At 42.6% G+C, this 20,757-nt stretch overlaps 1 protein-coding gene and 1 long non-coding RNA gene across 3 annotated transcripts; one reads left to right on the top strand and one right to left on the bottom strand.

Annotated features, from left to right (window-relative positions):
• Positions 1-304: 304 nt before the first annotated feature.
• On the bottom strand, positions 305-16,938 carry COA7 (cytochrome c oxidase assembly factor 7). 2 transcript variants are annotated; one of them, XR_012481856.1, is made up of 5 exons: positions 16,642-16,938; positions 15,065-15,205; positions 12,665-13,225; positions 4,342-4,426; positions 305-1,097 (listed from the first exon to the last, which is right to left on the bottom strand). XR_012481856.1 is itself a non-coding variant. In XM_074265917.1 (3 exons), the coding sequence occupies exons 1-3, from the start codon at positions 16,769-16,771 to the stop codon at positions 12,777-12,779; spliced, it is 720 nt and encodes a 239-aa protein (XP_074122018.1). In that variant the 5' UTR covers positions 16,772-16,938; the 3' UTR covers positions 11,988-12,776. The 2 variants fall into 2 exon arrangements, 1 of the variants encoding a protein (XP_074122018.1); XM_074265917.1 differs by lacking the exons at positions 305-1,097; positions 4,342-4,426 and having other exon boundaries at positions 11,988-13,225.
• Positions 16,880-20,422, top strand: LOC141541636 (uncharacterized). Its single transcript, XR_012481857.1, has 2 exons — positions 16,880-17,141; positions 19,650-20,422. It is a non-coding gene; the product is annotated as an uncharacterized LOC141541636 (long non-coding RNA).
• Positions 20,423-20,757: the final 335 nt, after the last annotated feature.

Raw genomic sequence — 20,757 nt, 5'->3', positions numbered from 1 at the left:
CAATAAAATGGTTTCTCATTTGTAAAATGAGGAGAATAGTATCTAGTTTAGGAGTCTGGACTTTATTCAATAGGCAGTAGATAAAGTGTTTTGGAGCAGGGGACCACAATCTCATTTTCAGAGTTTAAAGGTAAGAACAAAAATATCAGACTAATTTTTTTAAATTAATTTTTATAATTATAACATTTTTTGACAGTACATATGCATAGGTAATTTTTTTAAATAACATTATCCCTTGTACTCCCTTCTGTTCCGAATTTTTCCCCTCCTTCTCTCCACCCCCTCCCCTAGATGGCAGGCATTCCCATACATATTAAATATCTTATAGTATATCCTAGGTACAATATATATGTGCAGAACCGAATTTTGTTGTTGTTGTTGTTGCAAAGGAAGAATTGTATTCGGAAGGTAAAAATAATCTGGGAAGAAAAACAAAACAAAACAAAAAAAAGCTCACAGTTTACATTCATTTCCCAGTGTTCCTTTTCTGGGTATAGCTGATTCTGTCCATCATTGATCAATTGGAATTGGATTAGCTCTTCTCTATGATGAAGAATATCAGACTATTTTAAATCAACTATCAGGAACATCAAAGTTCTCAATTAATTGATAAGCTTTTTAAAAAATACCTACTGTATCTCTGACATTATGCTGAGTGCTGGGGGTACAGAGACAAATGTGAAATAGCCCTGCCCTCCAGGATTTTACCTTCTGTTGAGGCAGACAACATGTACATACATGAAAGGATAAGGTCTGCTGGTATTCAGGAAAGAGTAGGATTTCTGGTGTGAGGGCTGCTCATCCATCTTTGTTGTCTACCTACCACCCAATTCTCACCTGTGATTCCAAGAAGCTGTAGCATACATAGTGGCCACAATCTGATAAACTTTCTTGGCAGATGGACCACACAAGCAGTCTCAAATTCACTGAGTTAGGGGATATCCACCCCACGCATGGGAGATATTCCTAGCTGAATGTGAACAATTTGTCCCAACAGCAGAAGATGCTATGGAGCACCAGAAACCATGCTCATCCACTGCATCCACAGCCATTAGCAGTCATCTTGACTTTTGTCTTGCCGCTGGACTCTGATGACCCTGGAAGAGACAGTAGAGCTTTGCCTTACTTAAATCCAATTTATATGTGACTCCAGAGACATCACCCATATTATTTTACTTTTTTTTTCCTACCTTAAAGTCTCCTGGCAGCATGGTGCAGATACATTAGGAATTATAGCCATAACTCTGCATCCATACACAAAAGTGCCACAGGACGGGAGCAGCAGTGGGATTCAGCAGCTGTCCTTGTGGCAAGAGAACTCAGCAGGGATTGCATCCAAATAGCAGCCCTGAGGGAAACGAGGCTAACAAAAGGCCCTCTTACCAAAGTTAGCATGGCCATAGTGAAGGAGAGTGCTGTGAAACATATGAATGTTTCACAACCAAAATTAATCTACTCAATAAACGTGTGTGCTTCCCAAAAGCATGAACAACAGATTCATGACCATGCAATTGCCACTTGTAGGAAAGTGCCCCTCCACCATCATTAGTGCTTATGCTCCTGACCTAACAAACCCTGAAGAGGACAAAGAAAAATTGTATTTTATTATTAACCTGGAGATCCTGGTTATCAGCATATCAAAAGAGGACAAGTTTATATTTTGGGTAACTTTAACTGCAGAGTAGGCACAGACCACCAGACATAGCAGGGAATCCTTGGATGAAAGGAGTCTGAAACAGCAGGAGCAATAGACATTTACTATTGAAGACTTGTGCATCTGATGACCTTCTCCTCACTGACGCTGTATTCCACTTATCTAAACACAATAAAACTTCATGGATGCATCAGATGTTGACATTTAATAGATTACATTATTGTAAGGAGAAGAGACAGACAGGAAGTGAGAGTGATAAAAGCAATGTGTGGTGCTGAGTGCTGGACTGATTATAGACTTATCCTCCCCAAGCTAAACATTCATCTTCAACAAAAGTTGCGGCCCCCAGATGACTACAGAATGTCAACAAATTAAAACATTTCTCAAAGCTTGAACAGTTCATTGATAAATGGAGGGAAAGTTGAGTCAACACACAGTTGGCAGCAGTGGAGCAGAAAAGGAGTGGGTAGCTTTCAGAGGTCTGGGGGACAGCACTGCATTTACTCATCTCGGCCAGAATACTCACAAACATCAAGATTGGTTTGATGAAAATGATGGGAGAATTCAGAAGCTGCTAAATGAAAAACAAGAACTACGTAGAGTATACCAGCAGGATAATTCATCCACCTCTAGAAAGGCAGCATTTAGTTCCCAAAAAAGTGCAAGAGGACCTTAAAGAGATGCAGGATTCTTGGCTCAATAAGAAACCAAATGAAATCCAATTTTACAATGATAGCAACAATCCAAAGCTCTTTTAAGATGCCCTGAATTCTATTTATAGGCCAAAACTCAACTACTCAGTGCTGATGGAGCCTCATTGATTAGTGATAAGGACACAATCCTTGAGAAGTGGACTGAGCACGTCCATAGTGTTCTCAACGGATCATCATCAACCAATGCTAAAGCCACTGACCATCTACCTCAGATTGAACTCAATCCCTTTCTAGCTGAATTTCCAATTAAAAAAGAGATTTTGGATATCATTAGGTCCTTCTTGTGTGGCAAAGCACCCCATGCTGATTTTATTCCTGTAGAAATTTATAAGGTAGGGCGACCACTGCTCATACAAAAACTGATTGAAATATGCTATTACATATATTTAACATGTGTAAGACTGCCTGCCATCTGGGGGAGGGGGTTGGGGGAGGAAGGGAAAAAATCTGAACAGAAGTAAATGCAAGGGATAATGTTGTAAAAAATTACCCATGCATATGTACTGTAAAAAAAAAAAAAAAGTTATAATTATAAAATAAAATTAAAATTAAATAAAAAAATGATAAAAAAAAATATGCTATTACAAAGCAAGAGGCAGTTAATCCCCAAGAGATCAAGGATTCCTCTATTGTTCATCTCCATAAAGGAAATTGTTATGAGTCAGAACTTCAACTTGAAACAAAGGATTCTAACAAGTCAGTGGAATTGATAGAGACAATAGTTTTCTAATTTAGCATGGTTCAATATAATTGATTTAATCCTACTTGAGAACTTGAAATAAGGTACTAAGTGGAATTGAGGAGACAAAGGTTAAATCTAGTTTAGCATTGATTTAATCCTACAACAAATAATGGTTTCCTAGTGATATAATGATTGATTTGTACTCAGTGTACTCAGCATATAAGCTAGAAGCTTTCAGGGCCAGAAAGGACAAGTGCACTAGAAACTCTGGAAGGCTGAGACAGATTTATTCCATCTTTCACCTTTGTGGTGGCTGGAGGCTGAAGCACAAACCCTTGGAATTCAGGGAAATTCAGAAGCCAGAGAAGGAAGCAGGAGCTCAAGCTCTCGGACCAAGGAGAGAGTTAGGCCTCAAAGAAAGGTAACAGGGCCCCAGGAAAAGAGACAAGACTTTGAAGGAGATAATAAAGGATCTGGACTTTAACCCTTGGTTGTACTTGTGGTGATTACTGAACTGAAAAGGCTGCCTCCAAAGACTCCAAGAAAACCTCAACAAAGAACATTACATTTTAGAGAGAACATTACAGGAAAAGTTAATAGGCTGTCCTGTGACAATCACCTTAGTCTTTGTCAGCTACCAATTTTTGCCAGAGTCATCCTTAATAGGCTGATCCTTCACCTGGAGGATGGTCTTTGACCAGAGAGCCACTACAGTTTCACAAAGAGTTGAGGAACAATCAATATGTTTTTTGCTGTTCAACAACTCCAAGAGAAATAGCAGAAGCATAACATAAGTCTTATACACAACGTCTGTCAGTCTGACCAAAGCTTTTCATACTATTATTTACGAGGGCCTGTGGAAGATCATAAAAAAAATTTGGTTGCCCAGAGAAGTTCACAAGTAATATGGGCCAGTTCACAACAGCATGCTTACATGGATTCTGTGGAAGGAACAATACCTGTTTCTATGCTTTTTAGCATAATGTTTTCAGCAATATAATTAGACACTTAAGTAGGATGAATTGGTGGTAAATTATTTAACTTGAAAAGGCTACAAGCCAAGACTAAAGTGGAAGGAGAGTTGATGTACAACTTTTTGTCTGCAGATGACTGTGTACTCAATGAAGCCTCTAAATTCAAGGGATTCACCTCCATTTGTACTAATTTTGGCCTGACAGTAAACACCAAGAAAAACATAGGTTTTCCACCAGCCAAGACCACACCATCCCTATGTAGAACCGTTAATTACAGCAAGTAGAGAAATTACGAATGCTGTGAATACATCCACTTACCTTGGCAGTATACTTTCCAGGGATATACACATAAATGATGATGTTGAAGCCCACGTTGCCAAAGCCAGTGCAGTATTAGGAGGCTCTGAAAGTATAGGAAAGAAGGGGTATTAGACTGACTACCAAACCGAAATTCTACAGAAACATTGTCCTGACCTGTATGCCTGTGAAACCTGGACTGCCCAGGACCATGCTAGGAATTGAATCACTTCCTTTTGAATTGTCTTGGGAAGATTCTAAAGATCACCTGGCAAGACAGGTACCACACACTAAAGTCCTTTTTTTGTTAAAGCTTTTTATTTTCAAAACATATGCATAGATAATTTTGCAACATTGACCCTTGCAAAACCTTGTGCTCCAAATTTTTTCCTCCTTCTCCTCACCCCTCCCCTAGATGGCAAGTAATCCAATATATATTATACATATTAAAATATATGTTAAACCCAATGTGTGCATACATATTTATATAATTATCTTGCTGCACAAGAAAAATCAGATCAAAAAGGAAAAAAATGAGGAAAAAAATAAAATGCAAGCAAACAATGATAAAAAAGAGTGAAAATACCATGTTGTGAACCACACTCAGTTCCCATAGTCCTCTCTCGGGGTGCAGATGGCTCTCTTCATCACAAGATCATTGGAACTGGCTTGAATCATCTCATTGTTGGAAAGAGTCATATCCATCAGAATTGTTGAATACTATTGTGGTTGCTGTATACACTATCTCCTGGTTCTGCTCATTTCACTTAACATCAATTTATGTAGGTCTCTCCAGGTCTCTCTAAAATCATCCTGATGATCATTTTTTATAGAACAACAATATTCCATAACATTTATATACCATAACTTATTCAACTATTCTCCAACCGATGGGCATCCACCCAGTTTCCAATTTCTTGCCACTACAAAAAGGGCTGCCACAAACATTTTTGTCCATGTGAGTCTCTTTCCCTCCTTTAAGATCTTTTTGGGATATAGGTCCAGTAGAAACACTGCTGGGTCAAAGGATATACACATATTTTAGCATAATTCCAAATTGCTCTCCAGAACAGCTAGATCCATTCACAATCCCACCAACAATGTATTAGTGTCCCAGTTTTCCCACATCCCCTCCAACGTGTGTCATTATCTTTTCCTGCCATCTTAGCCAATCTGAAAAGTGTGTAGTAATATCTCAAGAGTTGTCTAAATTTGCATTTCTCTGATCAATAGTGATTTAGAGAACTTTCCATATGACTAGAAATGGTTTTAATTTCTTCATCTGAAAATTTTCTGTTCATGTCCTTTGACTATTTATCAATTGGAGAATGGCTTGAATTCTTATAAATTTGAATCAATTCTCTCTAGATTTTAGAAATGAGGCCTTTATCAGAACCCTTAAATGTAAAAATGTTTTCCCAATTTATTGCTTCCCTTCTAAGCTTATCTGCATTAGTTTTGTTTGTACAAAACCTTTTTAACTTAATATAATCAAAGTTATCTATTTGGTGTTCAAAAATGAGTTCCTTTTCTTCTTTGGTCACAAATTCCTTCCTTCTCCACAGATCTGAGAGGTAAACTATCCTATGTTCTTCTAATTTGCTTATATCACTTTTTATGTCTAAATCATGAACCCATTTCAACTTTATCTTGGTATACAGTGTAGATGTGGGTCAGTACCTAGTTTCTGCCACTTTAGTTTCCAATCTTCCCAGCAGTTTTTGTCAAATACTGAGTTCTTATCCCAAAAGCTGGAGCCTTTGTCCAACACTAGATTGCTATAGTTATTGACTATTTTGTCCTGTGAACCTAACCTATTCCACTGATCGACTACTCTATTTCTTAGCCAGCACCGAACAATCTTGATGACCGCTGCACTATAAAGTCCTTTCTAGAAGTGAACTGTCAAGAATTGAAACGCTATTGCAGAGAGACCAACCCCAAAGATTTGGCCACATTATTTGAAGAATAATCGTTCACTTGCCTAAAAGACTATTTTATGTCATACAAGACAAGTACTCACACAGAGGTCAGAAGAAGTGATACAAGATCACTCTCAGGGTCACTAGAAAGAACTTTGGAATCTATTGTGAGCCTTGGGAGACACTACACTGGCACAGGACAGCCCAGTACGGTATAGCCACATCATAGCAAAACCAAATTGAATTAGCTCAAAAGTAACGGGAGAGGTGCATATTTGAGCCATCTCTACACAAAACATTCACCCAGACTCTTTGTGGTCGACCGGTGGTAGAACCTTCCAAACCAATATTAGTCTGATTGGCCAGTTGTTCACACTGCATCTTACCCTACCATAGTGATGTCATCTTGGTCCCAAATGGGCCATGGTTAAAGGACAACCACCATGTAGCAAGATGTGGAAAACATTTCATTTCTCCACTTGTCAGTTACTGTAAAGTTAGCTGAGCTTTCTTGAATTTGATGACTACAAAGTGCTTTCCAGGCACAGGTGATAAAAATTATAATTCCCCATTTTATAAATGGGGAGATATTTTAGTAGTGAGGCCCAGGGAGACTTATGTGACTTGCTCATGGTCACTACAATGTCTAACATGCTGTAAATTAAATCACCACAGAAAGACAGCTATGTTCAGAATAATTGCAATGATCAATATTGACTCCAGGAGTCAGATGACAATGGATGCTCAATGGAGCAGGCACAGACATTATTTTTCTCTTGCTGTATCGGCTGATTTTCCTTATCTGTTGTTCCTCTGCTATGGGGGAGGATAAGTAATTGAAAGTGGGGGAGTTTAACTGGAAAGGAATGTGATGGGCAAAAACACAAAAAGAAAATTGTTTTAAAAGGACAGAAGTCATTGTTTCCCTTCATTACAAGATTAGGGAAATGGAGAGTTTCCAGAAATGATTGTGATATAAAGACAAAAGGCATCAACAGAATACACTTTTCCAGTTTCAGAAATAAAAGAAAAAGAACAGTGGGTGCTAAGAATAATCAGTAATCATTAACATAGCCTGTAGGTCCTTTAAACATGGGATCTTTGTCTACTGAGAGGCGGCACAGGAAACTGCACCAGACACCTCTTCTATGCTCAGTTACTTCATCTGCAAAAAAAGGGACAACTCTTGCATTGCTTGCTTCACAGGATTATCATATCAAAGTGTTTCTGTAAACTTTAAGGTACTATAAAAATGTGAATTATCATAATTATGACCAAATACAACCACCGGGCAGCATAGAGCAGTCAGTGGGTAAGAAGAGAGCTGCCCACAGAGCCAGGAAGCCATGATCAGATCTTTCCTCTACTGACTGTGAACCTGGATAAATCATTTTTAATCCTAGGGATTAAAGAGGGACTTTCTTCACTTGGGAATTCCCTATAGCAATGAAATCATAGGTCCAAACTGCATCCCTCTTCCACATAACCTACCACATAGCCAGGAAAGAGAGCTTTAGTCTGAGAAGTCCTGACATAGTAGATGGGCTATTATTGACATTAAAATCTCTCTGTTGGCCATGACAGTATTGTTTTAAAACTACTTCAAATGTCAGTGTATGCTTGCCAAAAAGACTACTTTATGAGCAACTCACAGGGCAAGTGCTCACATGGTAGCCAGGAAAAAGAAAAAAGAAAAAAATACAAGAATGCTTTCAAGCTCTCTTAAGCGCTTTAGAATTGCCTGACATGGCACAGGACCATCCAGCATGAATTGCCCTCTTCAGAAGGTGCTGTGTTCTATGAGCAAAACAGAATTGAATTAGCCCATAGGAAACGTGAGATGCACAAAGTTAGAGAATTCCCTCCAGATTTTCATAAAGACTATCCATCCGTGTCTGATCTGAGGCCGAACATCCGAGCTTGTATTGGTCTGATCAGCCATAGTTGGACAAGCCATAATTTGGCTTTAATAGAGTCATGTCATTTTGGTCCTCCTCGAAGATGAAGAACAACCATGGGAAGAGGAGGAGAGATTTTACATGTTGCAGGAAAATGGGGGTGAGGAAGGAATAAACATGATTGGGTACATTGAGGCTAGCTATTATAGCTAGCTATAATGGTCTCTCACCCATCAGAGCAGCTCAGACTTAGGGCAGGAGATCCAAGGTTGAATGGCTAATCTCTTCCTCTTAAATTAACCAGTCAATCAGCAAGCATTTATTAAACCCTTACTATGTGCCAGGTACTGTGCTAAGTGCTAAATGCTCATGGGCTCTCCTCAGAGAAACAAGGAAAGGAGTTGGCTGGTAGAGATAGTTTTATCATGAGTTCAGAGACAACAAAAAGCATCATTTCAAAAGACCTTTGGTCATTTCAAATGGCAATACTTATAAGTTTTTGCACAAAAGTCATAATAAAAATGATCCCAAAGCTTATGGGCTAACAGCTATTGCAGGGGATAAAAAAGATAAAGGGAGTCCATGAAGAACTTAATAAAACACTCCAAATTAAATCACTATTTTTTTTAATAATCTTCAGTGAAAAGGTCAACATGGGGATGATGGAGAAAGAATATCAAATAAGATAATATGGACAACACTCACAAACGAAAAAGTGCTAAGTAAATGCTAATTATTATTATTTTTTTGGAACCCATGGTTGAGGAATACTGAAAAAAGAGGGACAAAAGGATTTATAGACATACATAGTAACTTTACAATTATATATTGTACAACAAATACTTTGACCAATGAGATTTGAGAGGTAGGAGATGTGGCAAGAGTACAATATTTTTCTTGGTCCAGACCTGTGATTGTATCAGTTAATAATGCTTCCATTGTGAAAACTCCCTGCAGGCACACAGATCAGAAATTCATCTGTAACTTTAGTCTTGGAGCATCCTCTGGACACTGAAGTTAAATAATTTGTCTCTGGTCACATAGGGAACCGTGTTGGCCAAAGCTGTTTACCACCATCGAAGATTCTTCTGATTGTGAATTATGCTGCATTGATTGCACCAAGCCACAGAACAATAAAAAGCCTCCTGAACAGAAAACATAATCATTCAAAATTATCTAGTCTGACTATCCACACGAGAAAAACCAAGCAGAAGAAAAATGCCTATTGTTCATTGGACAGTCCATAGAGCTACTTCACCATAACAAGAGCTGTAAAGGATAAAGAGCCTGGGCTGGATTGTCCTAGGTAAATGATTCAGGTCACTTTTAGACACTATTCTTTCTGAATTGCTTCTGAATTGCCATTTAGCAAGACTTGTCAGGGAAATCCAAGTTCAAATCTTGCCTCAGACACTAACTTGTCATGACATTTAACATCTGTGTCTTGGTTTCCTCCTACATAAAATGAGGGGATGGACTTGATGACTTGCCCAATGAGTCATTGGTGGGACTCAAAGCCATGATTTCCTAACACCAAAGTTGGCTCCTACTCCTCCACTGAGTTTTTCGTGTTTGGACTCTCGCTCCAAACCCACCCATCTTTCACTCCCTCCTTTCCGTTACTAGAGTTTGCCCCTGGATACAACTCTTCCTCACAGCTTCCAAACCTTGCCATTTCTACCATCACATTTCCTCCCTGTGACTTTCTCTCCACTCAAAGCCACCACCTCTGATCCCATCCTCATCAGCTCTCACCTGGCCTACTGAAATAGTCTCCTAACTGGTTTTCCTGCTTCCAATCTTTCCTCTCAAATCCATTCTCCCAAAACAGAAAGTCTGACCACATCACCAAAGTTCCAGTGGTTCTTTATTGCTTTGGAGTTGAGAAGATACTCCCATTTGGCTTTTAAAGCTCTTTATAACCTGGCCCCAGCCCACCTTTCCAGCTGTTTCACATTTCTCCCCTTCTCATACACCCCATTGCCAAATTGGTCAACGCTGCCTTCCACACAGCCCTCCAGTCTTTGCACTGTCTATCCCTGGCCCAGTGCACCCCCTCCTCACCTCTATGCCCCAATGCCCCAATGCTGCCTTCTATATGTTGCTTTTCCCAATTTCTTCCAGCTGCTAAAGCTTTCCAGTCCTTGCCTCCAGATTACCCTGTATTAATTCTGAGTCTCTCCCTCTTTAGGTTAAGCTCCTTCAGGGCAGGAACCTTTGTATTTTTTTGCCTTTGTAACTCCAGTGTAAAACCTGAATAATAGGAACTTTAAAAATGCTTAATCTTAGTCTTGGTGCAAGAGTCACAGTGCTCTCCAAAGAGGAATAACCGGGGAACCTGTTCGTCTGAACATAACAGGTACTAAACAAGAATGAAAATAATCTGTGCACTGTGGCACCCTCCAATGGAAGCAAGGAGACTCACCAAATTCAGGCCATCCTGCTTCACCTGGCCAATTCCCGGCCTACAGTGGAGGGGTAGCAGGGACTCAGTGACCAAGCACATTGAACAAAGAAAGAACATATTCCAAGACGTTGGAAAGGACAATAAAAGAAAAAAAAAAAATTTAAGCTAGGAAGGATCAAGAAATATTCCACTTGTAATGAATGGGAATTGTTTGGATCTCAGAATCTGAAAAGGATCTCTATAGTCCTCTGCTCCCGTCTCCCTCCCAAGGCAAGAATCTTCTCTGCAGCATCCTTGGTGGCTCCTCAGTTTCTACTTGAACGCATCCAACAAGAGTTTACTCCCTTCTGAGCAGGCAAGACCCCTAAACATTAGGCAATTTCCTGTACAGGGCCTGAAATCTCAATCCTGCTAAAACTCCCATTCATTGTTCTTAGATCTGCCCTCTTGGATCACATGGAATTTGGTTGATTATAAAACTGAATATAAACAAATTTAAAATAATTATAAAATGTCACCTTTTTTTCATTGCTAAATAAAATACTAGATAGTATCAAATAAATTTACAATACCAGAACAGGATAGGGAAAAAAAAATCTTTCTTCCTGTTGCCAGTCTGAAAGCTATCCCTTGCCCACCACAAAAAAGCAAAGGCTTTTTGTCTACACTATCCCCTGAACACCTACACCAAATTAAAGCTAGTGAGATATAACACGGACTTAGCCAAGAATTTTTCTATTTCATTATGGTTTTAACTATTAACTTCCTATTTTGTGATTTATGAATTATAAAATTTGTTTTATTGGCCTAGTCACCAATGGACTGTCGATGAAAGAGTTGGACATGAGAATTTGATAGTTTAGGAGAAGAAATTGGCAAATAGGAGCTACTCAAGAGAGAAAAGAAAGTAATTCAGTGTTAACTCCTTTCCCAGTTTAAATGGAGGGAGAAAGTCCTCAAAGATTTAGAAAACAATGAGTTCAAAACAAAGGTGAATTTAAAAAACTCTGATTTTAAAAAAGGAAAAGTAAGATTTTTATTAATTTGCCTTCTGAATTAACTTTCATAATACAAAAGTTTTTAACATATATTGCACTGCTTTGAATGCAATGATTTTAAGTTTTTCTCTGCTCCTAGGACAGAACCTACCAACTGGTTGATTATAAATTTGAATATAAACTAATTTAAAATAATTTAAAATAATTCATTATACGTATAAAAGTATGCAAGTGGTCTAATTTGCCATATGAACTTTTAGACAATCAGAGAAAGCTCCCCTCCATGTATGGCAATTGCAAGGCAGATGGAACAGGGAGAATCTTATTACCACTGTGCTCAACTGCCCCCTAGTGCTAAAGCAAGGACTAACTGGAAAAACAGAAAAAACATTTGTATCTCCCTAACTTCTAATTACAATCTAATTAAATAAACAATCAATAATAAATTAAATTAATTTATTCACAAGACAATTTGAAAGGCTCAATTCAAACATTACAATCTTTTGCTTTTAGAACATTTCATGGATTTCTCTACACACCCAATTATGAAGAGTGTGGACATTTAAGGCAAACAAGACAATTTGGAACTTCAGTCTCACTTATTGTCAGCCAGTGTGGCCTCTCCAGAGAAACGTGGGCCAGGACACTTTTTTTGTCCTTATTCCCAAATCTGCATAACAATGATAGGTAACTCTTTATACTGCATTATTACTTCTGAATATCAAGACCATTTCCCACAAATTCTCAGAGGTGAAACCAGATACAACTGCAATAACTGACAGACGTCAGAAAACGAACGGCCACAAAGAAGGCTCTCTCTTAGGTAATCATGAGCATCTCAGGAGTGTCCAAGTTCCCACAAAATTTCTCCCAAAAGAAACTATACAAATCCAGGAACTTGGGGACAGACACACACCCCATCGTATGCACACACCTGCCCCAACACACACTCTGTGATGTGAGATGCCTCCATAATTCCCCAAGACTCATCTCTCTGGGACGCTCCAGTCCATCCACTTTGAGGGAACTGGTTGAAGCCCAGGCCCCTCCCCCCCCCCAGGCATACATACTGATGTAGGCAATTTTAAAGAAAATAATTATTTCACAGGCAACACAAACCATGTAATACCAGTGGCCAATACACCGCTTCTGCTCCCACATTTCATCGCCAAAAGTGTATCCCAATAAAGGAATCCATCTCCAAGGGGAGGGAGGACACAGGCTCGTCACCTCACACCCCAAATGCCAAGGGCTGGACGCTTTTCTGCTGCTCTTTGTGCAACTGCTTAGCCCTGTTCTTGAGGGATTCGGCTTTGGTTTCATCCTTCGCCACCCCATCTCCCAGTTTATACATTCGGCTGGCATTGGCACAGGCCCAGATGTGGCCCAGGTCGCAGGCTTTGAGAGAGAATTTCAAAGCCAGGCCCATGTCCTTGGGGATGTTAGGGGATCCCTGGAGGTACATGGCACTGAGATTGAAGCAGCTGGGGGCATAATTGCCATCGCAGGCCCTTGTGTAGTAGTCTCGGGCTCGGACCAGGTCAGGCTTGTTGTCATTGATGCGCCCATCTTGGTCCAGAAGTCCGACATTGTGACACGCATTTATGGACTTCTTCCCAGGTTTCTCACAAGCCTTTAAAAAACAGTTATAAGCATTTTTCAAGTTTTGGGTTAATCCTCCTATAGGCAAAAAAAGAAAAAAAGAAATCCATCAGAATTTTAATACTTGGAACAAAAATGTGCAGGCAAAACCCTAGAAGAAAACAGAATTACATAATGAGTTTAGTTTTTAGCCCATGAAGCATTTTTCTCCTAAAAGGCTGGATCATAACAACTCGAGATGAGGATTGGAAAAATAATTATGTCATATGTAATCACAGTCTGACTGAAGCTGGGGAAGTGGGGAAAGGGTGCTAGAGAAGGAAGTAAAAAAAGCTGAGAACTCAGAGAATTATGGGAAATTATGTGTGAACTGATACAAGAGTGAACTAGGAAGCAAGAGCCAACAAGAAGATTAAGGCGAACAGATAATGCAAGTCCAGAATTCTGGTCAACTCTGATCTATGGTAACTTCAGGAGGCTGATCTGAAGCAAGCTGTCAGTGGGCTAGAGGCAGGCATGAAGGAACAGGCATTTTCAAAGACCACCATATATTGGTTTGTTTTGCTTAACTTTGCTTTGAGGGAAGATTCTTTGGGAGGAGAGATTAGATCACTGGGAATGACAGAGGGGTTAAAAAAAAAAAAGAGCATCCATAAAATAGTTTCTTGAAGAGATTGAAGACTCTTGGGTGGAGATGGAGGCAGCTGAGGCTCATCAACAAGAATATTCTCAGCAGGAGATGACAAAATCCTTAATTGTTCATTAATTTCACCTGTCAAGAGTACTGTCTTCTCCAAAGGTATTTAATCATTCAGAGATCTCCATGATTGTGTCTTTGGCTACCAAGAGATCAATTTATTGATTATTTGCTAATTTAATTAATAACCTCACTAGTCTCCTGAGGTGTCTGTCCTCCAAGTTTTCCTTAATGGAAAGCATTCTACCAACTAATAAAAAAGGAGCAAGACAAGTCCTGGTGCAAAAACAGGGGCTTAACACACTAACATGAATCATAAAGTTCAAAATGGGAGTAGGTTTCAAAAGGCACCAAATTATGTAATGATCAGAAACCAATCTGAGAGCAGAAATCAGACAGCACTTGATCTAGGAAGTGAAAGGAACTCGGAGGCCATCAAGTCTGATGGCTTCATCTGAAATTGGAGCAAAGTAGTGGAGGCCCCAGCAGGTGGGGAGGGGGGTGTCAGAGCCAGGACTAAGGAAGTAATCAAACAGCCTAAAAACTTGTGGCTGAATGAGCTGTATCATATCAATAGATTACCAAGCCATAAATATTTATGAATATAAATGTAAATGATTTCTAATGATGCTGAGTAGACGCAAATACACAGCAAGAACACAATGAGCAACATTTATCAAGCATTCACCGCGTACCACGCAAGCTAAGCACAGGGGACGCAAAAAGAGGCGCGAGACAAGCCCTGTCCTCAGCTCACATCAATGGGGGAGATAACGGCAAACAAACCTGGACAAATACCTCATCTGGATAAACAGGGAGCAGAGGGAAAGCACCGGAATCTAGAGCCACTGAGAGGTGAGACTCGAGCTGGGACCTGAAGAAAGCCGGGGAGTCGGCAGGTGGAGGTGAGGAGAGCCCCCAAACCCAGAGAACGAGCCGAGAAACCACCCGCAGCAGGGGGCAGTCAGAGTATGTGGGGAGGCAGCTGAGGAGAGACAAAATGGCGAGCAGGAGGGGGCCGGGTCAATCAGAGGGTCTGATCTGGAGTTACTGGATAGAGCCACTGGCACTGGGCTGTGGAGGGATGATCAATTCTGAGGGTTAATAAAGTCCCTTTGTTGGCAGCACTGAGGATGAGCTGGAGAGCGGAGAGACCTGGGCTGTGAGAGGAGAGACAGGCTGGATCTGGGGGGCGGAGAACAGGATGACCCCTGCCATACCTTTCCCTGTGGCATAGTAGGCTCCCAGCTTGTAGCAGCTGTCGCTGTGGTGGTAGTCTTCACAAGTGAACTTCAGCACCTTGGCTGCTTCATCAAAGTTCTTCTGGATCCCTTCTAGAAAGTCTACCAGCCTGAAACAACCTAGGGCAGAAAGCAAAGGGCGCCCTCAGCCTTGGGGGGAGGGCTGAAGGGGGTGCCTTAGCCCTGGGTGGGCCTGGCTGCCCCCCCCCTCGGGTTTCCTTTGGTTTCCCCTTTGAGGTAGGAAGAGCTGTGAGAGGGACTGACCCAGCAGCTCCCCTGCCATCTTCTTGGAGGCCCCCATCACCCGGGGAGGCAGGTGCTGGCAGCTACACTGAAAAAAACCTGAAATTTTTCTAGATGTAGGAAAATCCAAGTAACTATAGGAGCTCAAAAAAAAAAACCAGGACTCTACTCTTCAAGAAGCTTTTATTGTCGTGGGGTAAAAACTTCTACACAAAAGCACTAACAATTCACACATGAATGGAGCCTTGAGGTAAGGGATTTTAAGAGTCAGACTGAAGAGGGGGAAAGGGAGAGACAGGAGCAGATGGGGGTAACCCCCACAGGGAAGGCCTACATGTGGGGGAGGGGGGAGAGTGAGAGCTGGGCTTACACTACCCCAAGAATTATTTTAACCTCTTATTCACTTACTCAGCAAGTGCTTTTAAAGTACTTGTGTTCAGCACTAGAAATGCAAACAAATAATCTTAAACTGAGTCTTTAAGAAGCACTTTATCTAGAGGAGAGGAGAGTACATAGAGAAGCAAATTTAAAACAAACCAGGGAGGGGCAGCTCAGCGTGGCTAGGTAGACAGGGGCTGTCCTAGTGATGGGGGGAAGGACTCTGTCTAAGACCGCGTCAGGGAGCGCCCAGCGTGAGGGCCCAGTGAGGAGGGCGACCTCTTCCTGCGGAGGAGCAGGCTGGCCCAGGGGTTACTGCACGGACAGAGCTGCGCGGCACTGACGACCTTGTACAACCTGGAGCCCAGAGGTCAACTCTCAAGGCTTGTCCGGAGTCCTCAAATTACGGCCCGCGAGAGGCCTTGCGTACAGAATGCGTACAGGTATTCTCAGCCGGCCTGCGTGGGACGGTGAGCTCTCGCGCTGTCAGCCCCGCGCCCAGCACACAAACAGGTGCCTAAAAACCGCTGCACCAAGGCTCGGGGTCCTGACAATACTTAATCACGTGAGAATAAGGAGCTACGGGGATAGCCGGAGGGGTCACGCTGGGGTCAGCGCTTTGGAAGGGGCTGCAGAGAGGGAGGGGAGACAGGGGGCAGGACGCGGCTTCTGGGGGGGTGCCGAGGAAAGTCGAGGGCGAGGGAGGGGAGAGAGGGGAGCACGGGAGGGGGAGGAGTGGAAGTAGGCCAGGAGGGGCGAGGCTGATGGAGGCAGACGCAAAGGGCTGTTAGAAGAAGGCCGGGGGGAGGAGGGAACCTGGGGCAAGCGGAGGGAGGCCCGGCCTCTCCTCCCGCTCCCTTCTCGTTTGCCCTCCACAACCCCGGCCGACGTCCCTGGCCGAGCCCCGCCCCGCCTTCCCATGGCACCACACTCACCGTCGGGGTTCTTCTCCTTGTAACACTGGTAGTGACACTCCACCTCCATGTTCTCCAGGAAGGAGGCCACCTGCTCCTCATCCTCAAAATCCACCAGACCCGCCATGACCTCCGCCGCTGCTCCGCGCATGCGCCGCCGCGCTAGCTCGTCAGAGCGTGAGCCGCTGAGAACACGTGATCCGGATTCAAGCCGTGCATCCTACTGAGGCTGCGCGCGCGGAAAGGGGGCGGGGAAAAAGGAGGGAAGAGAAGGGGAAGGAAAGAGGAAAGGAAGGAAAAGGGGAGGAAGTGGAAGGGAGGGGAGAGGAGGGAAAGGGAAGATGGGAAAAAAAGGAGGAACAGAAAAGGAAACAGAAAGAAGGGGAGGAAAAGGAAAGGCCGAGCATTTATTAAACACCCACCTTGCCCCAGACTGTGTGCGGGGAATTTGCTCAGGCGCACTTCTGTGTTTTCTCGCACCAGCCCTGGAGGCCGGGGTTCTTCTTATCCCCCTTTTACAGGTAAGTAAACCGAGGCACAGAGAGGTTAAGTGACTCGCCAGCCACCAAGTGCCTGAGGCTGGATTTGAACTCGGGAATGTGTCTCCCCAGAACGGCGCTGTGGCGCTATGGGGCCACCTAGCGGCCACGGCCTCATTACCGCTTAACAGAATCCTCCATAACTCCCCTGGGGTTTCTGTACCGCTCCACCTGCCCTTCTTCCTCCTCGGCTCTGCCTGGGGTTTCATGCGTGTAGATGCCTACGAGGAGGTCGCCGCAGAGAGGAGAAAAGATTCCCTGGGAATCCGACGGTGTCAGAGAAAGGGGAAGGGCCCGGAGGCCCGAGCCGGGCAGGCAGTGCCTCGGGGCCGGCGGGGCTAGAGAGGAAGGAAGACCTTTAGAAACTAAGGAGAAGTTTGTCTGACGGAGGAGGCCCAGCGCTTACATTGTATGCGCTACGACCGTGGGCAGAAGGGGAAACGGAGGCTTAGGAAAAGTAAGCAAATTGTCCGGTGGCCCAAGTCCGAGGAGGGATCGGGCCGGCGGCGCCCCGCTGCGGTGACTGATGGGAAGGCCGCTGACGCAGGAGTCAGGCACACCCCTGATCGCACTAACCAGGTGTGCGCCAGTCCCTGCTCTCGCCCTCAGAATCCACGTGATTGGACTAGACCTGCTTTTCAAACCTTTCCGTGGTGTAGAAGTCCTCAGTTTAATCAAAACTTTGGCAGAACGAGGATGGGAAAATCTACAGTGCCTGTTAACCAACCAGAGCGGCTTTGTTTTAAAAACCACTCACAGGGGGCGGCCCGTCGGTGCAGCAGCCCCGAAGTCAGGAGGACCGAGTTCGAGTCCGCCTCAGACACTAACACTTCCTGCTGGGGCCCTGGGCAAGTCTCTGAACCCCGGCCTCGGGAAAAAGTAAACATACACGCAGCTTAGCTGCACTATTGGAGAATACTGGACTAAAGCCACGGCACTCGCAGCTTTAGCAAATAAATCCTATCCATGAGATATGCAGTGTGAACACAAGGTGGCGACAGGAAGTTAGGAAAGCCATGTTTGGAAGGGAGGATTCTCCTTTTGTAGCACTGAAAAAATTTTGAAATGATTTTAATATCATAAAGTCTTTACTGAAAACAATAAAATTAAGGTAAAGAATCGGAAAAAGCCTGAAGAAGAAAATTTAAATTTCCTAAATTGCATAAATCAAATCGAATTAACATAAAAATGAGGGAAGTTGGACCCCAGCTCTGATACTCTGGCAATTTACTTACCTTCAATGGGTTCCGTTTCCTCTTTTGTAAATGAGGAGATTGGATCAGATGCCCTCTGAGATCCTTTCTTAAATTTTTTATAGTATTATATTTTTTCTGAATACATTTAATATCCATTTTTGTAAAACTTTGGGCTCTAAATTTTTCTCCCTCCCTCTCTTACCTCCCCCACCCCCAAGATAACAAGCAATCTCATATATGTGTACAATCCTTTTAAACATGTGTTCATATGTGTCATGCGGTGCAAGAAAAATCAGACCAAAAAGGAAAAAACCCACAAGAAAGAAAAAAATAAACAAAAAAGGTTAAAATATATGCTTTGGTCCACATTCTGTCTTCTCAGTTGTCTATGTGGGTGTGATTTTCCATCCCAAGTCTATTGGAATTGCCCTGAATCACCTCACTGTTGAAAAGGCCCGTGCCCATCACCATTGATCGTCACATAATCTTTTTGCTGTGTCCGTTGTTCTCCTGGTTCTGCTCACTTCACTCAGCTTCAGCTCATGTCAGTCTTTCCAGGCTTTTCTTACAGAACAATAACATTCCATTACTTTCATAGATCGTGACTTACTTATTCAGCCATTCCCCAGCTGACGGGCATCCGCTCAGGATCCAGTTCCTTGTCCCTACAAAAAGAGCTGCCACAAACATTTTTTGCACATGTGGGTCCTTTTCCCTCTTTTTTGGTCTCTGGGATACAGACCCATGGAGGCACTGCTGGATCAAAAAGGGGGCACGGTTTGATAGCTCTTTGAGCATAGCTCCACATTGCTCTCCAGAATGGCTGAATCGGCCCACAACTTGACCAACAGTGTATTAGGGTCCCACATCCCGTCCAACATTTACCATTATCTTTTCCTGTCATCTTGGCCGATCTGAGAGGTGTGAGGCGGTACCTCTGAGATCCTTTCTAGCTCTGAATCTGAGATCCCGCTATGTTTGTCTTCAAACACTCAGAGGTCTGTCATAAAGAGGGAGCAGATTTCTTCTGTTTGGCCCCAGAGGACAAACCAGGAGCAATGGCTGAATGTCATGGGAAGACATATTTTAACTCAATATTAGAAAGGCCTTTTAACAATAAAGGCTGGGCCAGCAAAGAGAGGGTTCTTTTTGGAGGTAGTGAGCTCCCTGGCATTAGAAGTATTCAAGAAGTACTTAGACCTGGGGCCAGTGCCTCATGGAAGAGATTTATTTCTCACCAGGTGAGAGGACCAGATGTTTTCTGAAGGCTTTTTCCCTCTTCTTCCTCACCCAGCTGTGTTCCTGTCCTTCCAGTGTTTGCTGCCATGAACTGGGCTGTTCAACATCTCTCCACCATACCAGCTCCTTTCTCCCATGGCTGAGTTCCTTGGGAAAGGGAAAGAAGAGGAGTCCATTTTGCAGGGCTGGCTAGGATTCCTTCCTCTCCCAGCTAGCTTCTGACTCTCCTACTGCCAAACTGGGCCTTCTTGCTCCTCCCTTTTCACCTCCACTTTATATATACTTTGCCCTCATTAGAATGGAAGCTCCTTGAGGGCAGAGGCTGTCCTTTTTTACTTGTATTTATAATCCCAACACTTATAAATGCTTGATGCCTTTCAGATCAAAGAATCTCCAGATATAAGCTATGAGGCAGGAGATAAATCCTGAAAATATTAGTTAAGGGACAGAAAGGGAATTATGGCTCCTGGTTCTTCTCCCTGGGCCAGGCAGAACAAGGTCAGTCTCTCCTTTCACGAGCTGTAATGTCCCTCCCCAATCCACCTTTCACTCCAATTGCTTTAATCCATCCTCAAGCAAGGGAATCAAGGCCCTGTAAGACTCAATACATATCACCCTACTTTTAGAGCTAAGTGGAACCTGAGAGATGATTCTATCATTTTATAGGTGAAGAAACGGAAGCCCAGAAAGGAGAACTTGGTGAACCTCATTCAAATAGGTGGAGAGTGTCCCATTTGGAATATGACACTGTGAGAATTGGATGAGGTTTAATTTCCACAGCGTTACAGAAATTGAATTAGAGAAATAAAAGTTAAATTAGAAAAATAATATTGAAACCTAAGAAAATGGAAACTAAGACTCCAAACAAGGAAATAAAAAATAGTAAAAGGAAAATGTAATCTGGGATGGGAGATTCAGACTTGAAAGGAAAAGGAGAATGTAATCTGGGGTGGAGAATTAGAATAAAAAACACTGTTTTAAGATGTAATCAGAGAAGGAGACTGAGAATAAGATCTGCCTTTAAATATAATTAGAGGTGAAGAAAGGACTCATAAAAGGAAAAAATTATATATTTTTCTTTATGTAGCAGTCCCTCTTGGCTCATTCTTCCAACCCAGAAGGCAAAGGACTTTCTTCAGGTTTCTAGGGGTATCCCTGAGGGT

This window comes from Sminthopsis crassicaudata, chromosome 4, assembly GCF_048593235.1.
Source record: "Sminthopsis crassicaudata isolate SCR6 chromosome 4, ASM4859323v1, whole genome shotgun sequence".
NCBI lineage: Eukaryota > Metazoa > Chordata > Mammalia > Dasyuromorphia > Dasyuridae > Sminthopsis > Sminthopsis crassicaudata.
The sequence above is the reverse complement of the archived record's forward strand: the minus strand, read 5'-3'. Positions and strand labels throughout refer to the sequence as shown.

Bases quoted from the DNA above. Each gene is read 5' to 3' on its own strand.
- COA7 (XM_074265917.1), bottom strand. From the start codon at position 16,771: ATGCGCGGAGCAGCGGCGGAGGTCATGGCGGGTCTGGTGGATTTTGAG. The intron at 15,206-16,641 runs GTGAGTGTGGTG...TTTCTGCCCTAG, and splicing joins CAAGGAGAAGAACCCCGACG to GTTGTTTCAGGCTGGTAGAC. The intron at 13,226-15,064 runs GTATGGCAGGGG...TTTTGCCTATAG, and splicing joins CTACTATGCCACAGGGAAAG to GAGGATTAACCCAAAACTTG.